Source organism: Hypanus sabinus, chromosome 16, assembly GCF_030144855.1.
Source record: "Hypanus sabinus isolate sHypSab1 chromosome 16, sHypSab1.hap1, whole genome shotgun sequence".
Taxonomy (NCBI): domain Eukaryota; kingdom Metazoa; phylum Chordata; class Chondrichthyes; order Myliobatiformes; family Dasyatidae; genus Hypanus; species Hypanus sabinus.
Window position 1 is genome coordinate 72,597,656 of NC_082721.1, and position 11,460 is coordinate 72,609,115.

Consider the following 11,460-nt stretch of genomic DNA (forward strand, 5'->3'; position numbering starts at 1 on the left):
TACACGATTGTCTTCATGAATGACAAGGGCTGTCTAATCAGTCTGCTACTGTTTCTTATGTTAATAAGCTCCCTTTGACAGTTCTGTACTCATTTTTCTTTGTCTGTCTTTGTTCTTAGGTGAAACTATGCAATAGGTTTTTTAATCAGTGGTTGGGCTTGACTCAGTCACAAATCCCACACAAAGGAGCTGCCTTCATCACAAATCTATCACAGGAGGAAGATATGTGACCTGGAGAGGCTTGAAGACCAACTATCAATATGGGAAATACATCAAAGTGAAACGTCTGCATTGATGAAGAAGAAATTAAGATCGTATTTTTTTAAAGGAAAAAATTAAACCAATATATATTAAAGAGAAATTGAAAGGCATTGAAAATCCAGAATGTTCTGGGGAGATAACTATGTATTTTCTGGTGTTTTAGTGCCGTAGAAAAGATTAGAATAAAAGGTGCTTTCCTGTTGCTGAAAATTGATAGTTATGGATGGCATTTAAAGCTTGTGATGCCGTTAATTGTTGGTATATCTAGTCACACAATACTTTGGATTATTCTGCCTTGAAAGGTTGTGACTGAGAGGTGAGGATGCGGGAAACACTATTCACAACAGCACAAACAGCCATGTATGGTGGTAACAAGATCTTGCTTTAGGAATTGCTGGATAGTAATGGAGCTATTTCCATCCAGTTTCCAGTCTAGCAATCTGACACATCCTTGTCCGCTCAGTAATACCGTGACAGTAATAATGGGAAACCTTCCATCGGACATATCAGCACATGGAATACACGAGGATTTCCATCCCTTCATCAGCTGATTATGTGTTTTTAGACATGCTGGGCTTCAACAATTTTTTATGTCCATGGCAGTACATAATCCCAGAATTGACCCTGTGACCCCACAGCAGCGAATCAAAAACTGGTGACGCATCAGCCAGAGCACCTTGTGCAGCACTGCATGGAATCTATTTCTGGCAGAACATTCTCAATGGGCCAAATGGCCTAATTCTGCTTATGGTCTATTTCTTAGTCTATAGTTAGTGAAAAAATTGAAGGTTCATGGAAATGTGATGTAACTTTTTTTTCTTGCAAATCTCCTGGACAGATTCATTGTGGGGGGGGGGGGAGTCATCCTAAGTGGGAAAAGCATTCATCAATGGTACATCACCAAAAAGGAACTGGTGGTATTTGGGGAAGGAATAGTCATTAATGGTAACATTAAGCAAAACTAGTATATTTTTCAGAAGCTACAAAAACCTGGGAATGAAATTAGATTGAAAGTAAGGTCTCAGCCTGAACCGCTGACTGTTTATTCATTTCCATAGATGCTGCCTGACCTGCTGAATTCCTCCTGCATTTTGTGTGTGTTGCTCTGCATTTCCAGCATCTGCAGAATCTCTTGTGTCTCTAGAACCTTGGACATTTTTGAGGCTTGTGCATATTTATTTATTGAGAGATACAACACGGAACAGACCCTACCGACCCAATGAACCGTACGGCGGGCAACCCACCTACTTCATTGTCCTAATCACACGACAATTTACAATGAACAATTAACCTACTAACCAGTACATCTTTGGAATGTGGGATGAAACCGTAGCACCAAGAAGGAAAGCTGCACTCACAGGAAGTATTTACTAACTTCTTACAGACAGTGTCAGAATTGAACTCCAAAGTCCGATGCCCCAAGTTACAATATCACATTAACTGCTATAGTACTATGGCACCCCAATTGTTTTAACATTTGCAGTTCCAATTTTTAATTGAAATATTTCAAAAATCTGGGCTTGTTCATGTATACCTTGAAACCTTCCCATACAGAAATCGTAGAGTGAAAGGGCAGAATGAGATTTTCTTTGATTTCTGATGCTTTATATTGAGTTGGCTTTGTGGTAAAATCCTGTTGCAGAATAATAACAAAGGAAGGTCCTTCTCTCTGCCCCCCCCCATCCCTCACTCCTCCATTGCCCCTTCCTCCACCCTCCTCTCCCTCTCTTCACCCTTTTGTGTGTCTCTCTCTCTCTCTCTCTCTCTCTCTGTCTCTGTCTCTGTCTCTCTCTCGCTCTCGTCTATTCAATACTTGAAAGCTTAAAGTCACATTCCTGGAAGTCCAGCCTAACACAGTATCTTCTGAGTGCTGCTGCACTGTTACTGAAACTGTCTTTCAAACTGAATCTACGTTAACTCTTCCACGCGGATAAAACTTTTAGAAGAAATATAATGGAGAAAACCTTGTATTTTGGATTGCTATTAACTCCCGCAGACATTATAAGACCATAAGACATAGGAGCAGAATTAGGCCATTCAGCCCATCGAGTCTGCTCTGCCATTCCATCAGGGCTGATCCCAGATCCCGCTATAAGACCATTAAATTGATTATCAGATCATTGTTGCATGCGATTTTAGAAGAGGTTGCAACATGGTATTTCATTGCCATTCCTGCTATATTAACAATGTTGGCTGAATTTCAATGTTTTTTATTGGTTGTAAAAGTACTTTCGTATTCCTGGAATTGTAGGTTGTTCCATGGAAGTGGGGGTCTTTCATTAATGCAATTTTACTCTTGGATATTAAAGTCTCCTTAGAAATTAATGAAGAGTGTGTCATCTAAAGCATAATTATTATTTCTGCTGTTCTCCTCCATCCTTCTTACTTGCGCTCTTGTCAATTACCAACAGGGTTACTTCACTGGGAATTGAGGTTAAGCAACAGCACCCTGGAATATGAGCCTGTTTCCTTACTGGGTGTAAAGGAGAAAGTATAACATGGCAGAAATTAAGAAACTGAGATGAAGCTAAGGGGGGTGTGAAAGGAAAAGAAAGCCTAACACTATTTATCTTCCTGTGTAACATTTTACCCTACCAATATAATGTGTTACTAAAAATATTTAATTGCATTGGCCATGAAGTTGATAGGGCACAAAGGTACTGAAACTCAACAGGGGATAAAATGGCCTTTGCTTTGCCGTCAGTGGCACATACATCAACAACTTTTAATGAAAACTGTCCATCTAGATCTCTGAGGCTTCTGCTTTTCCACCACAATTGTTGTCAAGGGTCAGAGCAGAGTGAACCCTGCATTAAACATGCTGTGTGGCCAGTCCAAGAATTTTCAGGCAGCCGATCAGGAGAGAAAACTGCCATTTTAATTAACTTTCTAAACATTTTTGGTGCTAAATATAGATCAGCACATCCACATATGATGAACTGAAAGCAGAAACGTAAATGTTTTCACAGTCTTTTTATATACAATTCCAAATTATTGTCATTATTTCAGTGCTGCTTTATAGCCCAAATAGTTTGTATTCATCGAGTTTGAAGTATTTTTGTGCTGTGCACTACAGTGACACAAAATAGACCTATAATAACTAGTTGGTTATTAAATTTGCATTTGTTCAACTAATTTTTGATTCTTTTGAAACTATAAAGGAGCACTGAATCAACAGTTTGGATATTGATGTGTCAAACTAAAATGTCCAGAAATCTGAAAAAAGTCAACGTAATGATCCATTTTTTGCGACCATAACCAAATAAAAACTTCATTGTAAATGTGAAATTACATTTTATGTAATTGTTCCCATGGAAGTACCTTATTTTCATTGTTTAAAATTCAAAAATTAACTTATGATGGGAATATGAAAGAAAAAAGCTTTTTCACTAACATGTCCTTAATTCTTCAGTTGACTACCTCATTGATTTACCTTCAAAGGAAAAATTCCTTTCTGGTCACTCCATTTAGGTGTCTATGTGCATATAAATCACCTTTTGGCATCCACTTCAATAGAAATCAAGTCCAACTCAAAAACGCCTCTCTTCTCACCCCAGAGTTCTCAGTCATAGAACACTACAGTACAAAAACAGACACTTTGGCCCATCTAGTCAACGCCAAGCCAGGAATCTGCTTAGTCCTATTATCGACCTGCACCCAGACAATAGCACCCCATGCATGTACCTAACCAAATTTCTCTTAAATGTTGAAATTGACCTCGCAGCCTCCACTTGCACTGGGAGCTCATTTCACACTCTTACTACCACCTGAGGAAAGGAGTTTCCTTTCATGTTCCCCTTAAACTTTCGCCTTTCACCCTAAATCCATGACTTCTAGATGTTGTCTCTCCCAACCTTAGTGGAAATTGTTTCTGAGTTGTTGAGTGTGACTTTTTTGGGCTCCGGTGTCCTTACTCCTGTGTTGGTTCACTCAGAATGCTTCTTCCTTTAAACAGGACCTTGTTAACACACACAAAATGCTGGAGGAACTCAGCAGGCCAAGCAGCATCTATGGAAAAGAGTACAGTCAATGCTTCAGGCCAAAAGCCCTTCAGCAGGACTAGGGTCATTCCCTACGTGAGCGTCCTTTATTTAGTATTAGCTGCCTGCAGAAGATACCTAATCCCAACCCCCTAGCAGGTCTAATTCAAAGGGATCTGCACACCTAAAGGGTTGACCAGCTTTATGGGATGGAGTGTGGTGAATTGGTTGTGGGGAAGATGCCGTAAGACTGGGGAGAAAAAAAAATCCAAGAACTGGGGCACAGAAATGTGTGTAGTGATAGTGGTTTCAATAGGTACACTTAATGTCAGAGAAATGTATACAATGGACATCCTGAAATTCTTTTTCTTTGTGGTATGACATCTGATCCACATCTGCAGCATTAGATGCAAAACTGCCCCGAATGGGGTGGGGGGCTGATGGTAGTCACAAAGTCCTACAGCATGGAATCAAACCCTTCGGCTCAACATGTCCATGCTGACAGAGCTCTTCCCACTTTCCTGTATTTGATGGATTCCCCACTAAAACTTTTCTAGCCATGTATTTGTCCAAAGTTGCAGCTCAGGTCTCTCTTAAACCTTTGCCCTCTCACCTTAAATATAGCTTTAGACTCCATCCTTCTCAGCCTCCTTAATTTCAGGAGAAAAATCTTTCCAACTTAATCAGCTTCTCATCACTCAAACTCTCCAGTCTCAGTAACATTCATTTTAAGATTTAATGTTTGGAATAATTATTATACTTCAGAGAATAGCTGTACCATAGCTAGCAATGTGTACAGGTGAGCTGGGTCAGATGGGGTGGATGATAGATTTTGGTACAACCAGGCAATGAGTGTCAGAAGCAATTTGAGAAAAGTTCACCAGTCAACTTTGAACTCTGTAGCTCTCAGTAATCTGCCAGCATGACATCATTCTTCTTTCTGCTGAGTTCATTAGTACTAATGTAGACCTGGACATCTGTCTTTGATCTTTCCTTTACAGCTATCCACTAATACATTACCTTTCACCAACTTGGACTGTCCCAGAACACAAAGCTGCCAGTTAAACTCAGAGATCCCTTCCCTAAGCAGGTGATTTGATACAGATTTCCTATGTCCCACTTAAAGTGAGTTGAGCCAATTAATTACTCTGGGTGCATAAACTTTTTTGGTGTGTGACTCTGGTTTGTGTCACAGTAATCTTGTGCATGGGAGTTGTTAATTGGAGTTACCTGTGTGTGTGAATGGGGTAGCTGAGAGTATTTGAGTATTTTTAAAATTTCCTTGGAAGTTCTGTCTGCAGCATGTTAGGGAATCAGCAAATGATGTGTGCAAACTGTTATCCCGCAGTTCCATAATTCCACATCAGTGAAATTTACACATCTGCAGCTTCATTGTGACACGGTAAAGGGGATATTTATTACTCCTGATCTAAGCTGTGCCCTCTCTATGGCCTTGACACCAAGTTATCCTTCCATATGTAAGGATCCAGCTGCCAATCATATCCCGAGCTGGATTTGATTAAACACAGAGTTATGTGAAAGTAAACCGCAAGGCATTCTTTGCAAATAGTGTTTCTGGGATTCGAAAGCTCCTGATTGGAAATGAATTTGCATCTGCATGAGAGTGTCATTGTGGTTTCTGATGTGATCGGTGCAGGATTGTGTATTTGTTTTTAAATTCTTTCATTGCCTTGCCTTTTAGCATCTTTGTTAACTTCCCTTATTCTAAATAATTGCTGCATCCTTGAGTGTACTACTTCACATGGGCGTCACGGTAGCACAGCGGTAAACGCGATGCTGTAGCAGCTCAGGGCGTTGGAATTCACTTCTGGCATCCTCTGTAAGGAATTTGTCCAACCTCCGCGTGAACCTGTGGGTTTCCCCTGGATGCTCCAGTCCGAAGACGTACCGGTTAGTAGGTCAAATGGTCTCTGTTAATTGTCCTGTGATTGCTGGGGTTGCTGGGTGGTGTGGCTCATTGGGCCAGAAAGGCCTGTTGCGCTGTGTATTTTTAAATAAATAAAAACATTCTGGGCTTCAGTCCTTCCTAATTGTCTCTGCAGGTTTTTGTTTAATACACGCTTTGAATTGTCTTGGAGAAAATAACTATGCTAGAACCACAATATGAATGAGAATAGGAATAGAATGAGGTGGAGGATAAATGCTTGGCTGAGGGATTGGAACAGGCGGCAGGGATTCAGATTTCTGGACCTCATTTGGGGCAGGTGTGACCTGTACAAAAAGGGCGGGTTGCACTTGAATCCCAGGAGGACCAATATCCTGGTGGGGAAGTTTGCTGAGGCTGCTGGGGAGAATTTAAACTAGAATTGTTGGGGGGTGGGAACTGAACTGAAGAGACTGGTGAGGAGGCGGTTGGCTCACAAATAGAGAAAGCCTGGAGACAGTGTGTGAGGGAGGAGATGCAGGTGATAGAGAAGAGACACGCTCAGATAGACGGTTTGAGATGTGTCTACTTTAACACAAGAGTATTGTGAACAAAGCAGCTGAGCTTAGAGAGCAGATCAGTACTTGGAGCTATGATGTGGTGGCCATTACAGAGACTTGGATAGCTCGGACAGGAATGGTTACTTCAAGTGCCGGGTTTTAGATGTTTCAGAAAGGACAGGGAGGGAGGCAAAAGAGGTGGGGGCTTGGCACTGTTGATCAGAAATAGTGTCACAGCTGCAGAAAAGGTGGACACCATAGAGGGATTGTCTACGGAGTCTCTGTGGGTGGAGGTTAGGAACAGGAAGGGGTCAATAACTCTACCAGGTGTTTTTTATAGGCCGCCCAATCATTACTGGGATATGGAAGAGCAGATAGTGAAACAGATTTTGGAAAGGTATAATAATAACAGAGTTGTCGTGATGGGAGATTTTAATTTCCCCATTATCGATTGGCATCTCCCTAGAGCAAGGGGTTTAGATAGGGTGGAGTTTGTTAGGTGTGTTCAGGACACAATTTGTAGATAAGCCTACAAGAGGAGAGGCTGTTCTTGATTTGGTATTGGGAAATGAATCTGGTCAGGAGTCAGATCTCTCAATGGGAGAGCATTTTGGAGACAGTGATCGTAATTCTATCTCCTTTATAATAGCGTTGGAGAGAGATAGGAACAGAGAAGTTAGTAAAGTGTTTAATTAGAGTAAGGGGAATTATGAGGCTATCAGGAAGAAAATTGGAAGCTTAAATTGGGAACAGATGTTCTCAGGGAAAAGTACGGAAGAAATGTGACAAATGTTCGGGGATATTTGTGTGGAGTTCTGTATAGGTATGTTCGAATGCGACAGGGAAGTTATGGTAGGTCACAGGAATGGTGGTGTACAAAGGCTGTAATAAATCTAGTCAAGAAGAAAGGAAAAGTTTACAAAAGGTTCAGAGAACGTCGTAATGTTAGAGATCTAGAAGATTATAAGGCTAACAGGAAGGATCTTAAAAAGGAAATTAGGAGAGCCAGAAGGGGCCATGAGAAGGCTTTGGTGGGCTGGATTAAAGAAAACCCCAAGGCATTCTATAAGTATGTGAAGAACAAAAGGATAAGATGTGAAAGAATAGGACCTATCAAGTGTGACAGTGGGAAAGTGTGTATGGAACCGGAGGAAATAGCAGAGGTACTTAATGAATACTTTACTTCAGTATTCCCTATGGAAAAGGATGATTGTAGTGATGACTTGCAGCAGACTGAAAAGCTGAAAAGCTTGAGCATGTAGATATTAAGAAAGAGGATGTGTTGGAGCTTTTGGAAAGCATCAAGTTGGATAAGTCACCAGGATCTGATGAGATATACCCCAGGCTACTGTGGGAGGCGAGGGAGGAGATTACTGAGCCTCTGGCAATGATCTTTGCATCAATGAGGATGGAAGAAGTTCTGGAGGATTGGAGGGTTGCAAATGTTGTTCCTTTATTCAAGAAAGGGAGTAGAGACAGCCCAGGAAATTATAGACCAGTGAATCTTACTTCAGTGGTTGGTAAGTTAATGGGGAAGATCCTGAGAGGCAGGATTTATGAACATTTGGAGAGGTATAACATGATTAGGAATAGTCAGCATGGCCTTGTCAAGGGCAGGTCGTGCCTTACGAACCTGATTGAATTTTTTGAGGATGTGACTAATGATTAAGGAAGAGTAGTAGATGGATTTCAGCAAGGCATTTGATAAGGTACCCATGCAAGGCTTATTGAGAAAGTAAGGAAGCATGGGATCCAAGGGGACATTGCTTTGTGGATCCAGAACTGGCTTGCCCACAGAAGGCTGTAGACAAGCCACATTCTGCATGGAGGCCAGTGACCAGTGGTGTGCCTCAGGGATCTGTTCTGGGACCCTGACTGTTTGTGATTTTTATAAATGACCTGGATGTGGAAGTGGAGGGATGGGTTAGTAAGTTTGCTGATGACACAAAGGTTGGAGGTGTTGTGGATAGTGTGGAGGGCTGTCAGAGGTTACAACAGGACATTGATAGGATGCAGAACTGGGCTGAGAAGTGGCAGATGGAGTTCAACCCAGATAAGTGTGAAATGGTTCATTTTGGTAGGTCAAATATGATGGCAGAATATAGTATTAATGATAAGACTCTTGGAGTGTGGAGGATCAAAGGCATCTTGGGGTCCAAGTCTATAGGACGTTCAAAGCAGCTGCGCAGATTGACTCTGTGGTTAAGAAGACATACGGTATATTGACATTCATTAATTGTGGAACTGAATTTAGGAGCCGAGAGGTAATGTTACATCTGTCTTCACTAAGGAGGACATAAATAATCTTCCGGAAATAGTAAGGGACTGAGGGTCTAGTGAGATGGAGGAACTGAGGGAAATACATGTTAGTAGGGAAATGGTGTTAGGTAAATTGAAGGGATTAAAGGCAGATAAATCCCCAGGGCCAGATGGTCTGCATCCCAGAGTGCTTAAGGAAGTAGCCCAAGAAACAGTGGATGCATTAATGATAATTTTTCAAAACTCCTTAGATTCTGGATTAGTTCCTGAGGATTGGAGGGTGGCTAATGTAACCCCACTTTTTAAAAAAAGAGGGAGAGAGAAACCGGGGAATTATAGACTGGTTAGTCTGACGTCGGTGGTGGGGAAAATGCTAGAGTCGGTTATCAAAGATGTGATAACAGTGCATTTGGAAAGAGGTGAAATCATCGGACAAAGTCAGCATGGATTTGTGAAAGGAAAATCATGTCTAACGAATCTTATAGAATTTTTTGAAGATGTAACTAGTAGAGTGGATAGGGCAGAGCCAGTGGATGTGGTATATTTAGATTTTCAAAAGGCATTTGACAAGGTCCCACACAGGAGATTAGTGTGCAAACTTAAAGCACACGGTATTGGGGGTATGGTATTGATGTGGATTGAGAATTGGTTGGCAGACAGGAAGCAAAGAGTGGGAGTAAATGGGACCCTTTCAGAATGGCAGGCAGTGACTAGTGGGATACCGCAAGGCTCAGTGCTGGGACCCCAGTTGTTTACAATATATATTAATGATTTAGATGAGGGAATTAAATACAGCATCTCCAAGTTTGCGGATGACACGAAGCGGGGCGGCGGTGTTAGCTGTGAGGAGCATGCTAAGAGGATGCAGGGTGACTTGGATAGGTTAGGTGAGTGGGCAAATTCATGGCAGATGCAATTTAATGTGATAAATGTGAGGTTATCCACTTTGGTTGCAAGAACAGGAAAACAGATTATTATCTGAACAGTGACCGATTAGGAAAAGGGGAGATGCAATGAGACCTGGGTGTCATTGTACACCAGTCATTGAAGGTGGGCATGCAGGTACAGCAGGCAGTGAAAAAGGCAAATGGTATGTTGGCATTCATAGCAAAAGGATTTGAGTACAGGAGCAGGGAGGTTCTACTGCAGTTGTACAAAGCCTTGGTGAGACCACACCTAGAATATTGTGTGCAGTTTTGATCCCCTAATCTGAGGAAAGACATTCTTGCCATAGAGGGAGTACAGAGAAGGTTCACCAGATTGATTCCTGGGATGGCAGGACTTTCATATGAAGAAAGACTGGATTGACTAGGCTTATACTCACTGGAATTTAGAAGATTGAGGGGGGATCTTATTGAAATGTATAAAATTCTAAAGGGATTGGACAGGCTAGATGTAGGAAGATTGTTTCCGATATTGGGGAAGTCCAGAACGAGGGGTCACAGTTTAAGGATAAAAGGGAAGCCTTTTAGGACCGAGGTGAGGAAAAACTTCTTCACACAGAGAGTGCTGAATCTGTGGAATTCTCTGCCACAGGAAACAGTTGAGGCCGGTTCATTGGCTATATTTAAGAGGAAGTTAGATATGGCCCTTGTGGCTAAAGGGATCAGGCGGTATGGAGAGAAAGCTGGTACAGGGTTCTGAGTTGGATGATCAGCCATGATCATACTGAATGGCGGTGCAGGCTTGAAGGGCCGAATGGCCTACACCTGCACCTATTTTCTATGTTTCTATATAGGACCCTGGTCAGACCCCACTTGGAGTACTGTGCTCAGTTCTGGTCACCTCAGCACAGGAAGGATGTAGAAACCATAGAAAGGGTGCAGAGGAGATTTACAAGGATGTTGCCGGATTGGGGAGCATGCCTTATGAAAACAGGTTGAGTGAACTTGGCCTTTTCTCCTTGGAGAGACGGAGGATGAGAGGTGACCTTATAGAGGTGTATAAGATGATGACAGGCATTGATAGTTGGATAGTCAGAGGCTTTTTCCAGGGCTGAAATGGTTGCCACAAGAGGACAGAGGTTTAAGGTGCTGGGGAGCAGGTACAGAGGAGATGTCAGGGGTAGGTTTTTTACGCAGAGAGTGGTGAGTGCGTGGAATGGGCTGCCGGCAACAGTGGTGGAGGCAGAAACGATAGGGTCTTTTAAGAGAGTTTTAGATAGGTACATGGAGCTTAGAAAAATGGAGAGCTATGGGTAAGCCTAGTAATTTCTAAGGTAGGAACATGTTCGGCACAACTTTGTGGGCTGAAGGGCCCATATTGTGCTGTAGGTTTTTTATGTTTCTATGTTATTGGTGAATGTAAGAAGGAGATTGCAATTCAACAGTTACTGTGTGGGGAGTGATTGACTGGAATTGTCTGTCTAGTGCAGGGGTCAGCAACCTTTACCACTGAAAGAGCCACTTGGACCCGTTTCCCACAGAAAAGAAAACACTGGGAGCCGCAAAACCCGTTTGACATTTAAAATGAAATAACACTGCATGCAACGTTTTGTTTTGCCTTTATGCTATGT

At 42.0% G+C, this 11,460-nt stretch overlaps 1 protein-coding gene across 1 annotated transcript in view; it reads left to right on the top strand.

Annotated features, from left to right (window-relative positions):
• LOC132406443 (coiled-coil-helix-coiled-coil-helix domain-containing protein 5) overlaps positions 1-6,287 on the top strand; it is a 36,575-nt gene extending 30,288 nt beyond the window's left edge. Inside the window, exon 4 of the mRNA XM_059992108.1 lies at positions 120-6,287. Within this exon, the coding sequence (XP_059848091.1) occupies positions 120-136 (17 nt within the window). The 3' untranslated portion in view covers positions 137-6,287. The remainder of the gene's footprint in view (positions 1-119) is intronic.
• The last annotated feature ends 5,173 nt before the right edge of the window (positions 6,288-11,460 follow it).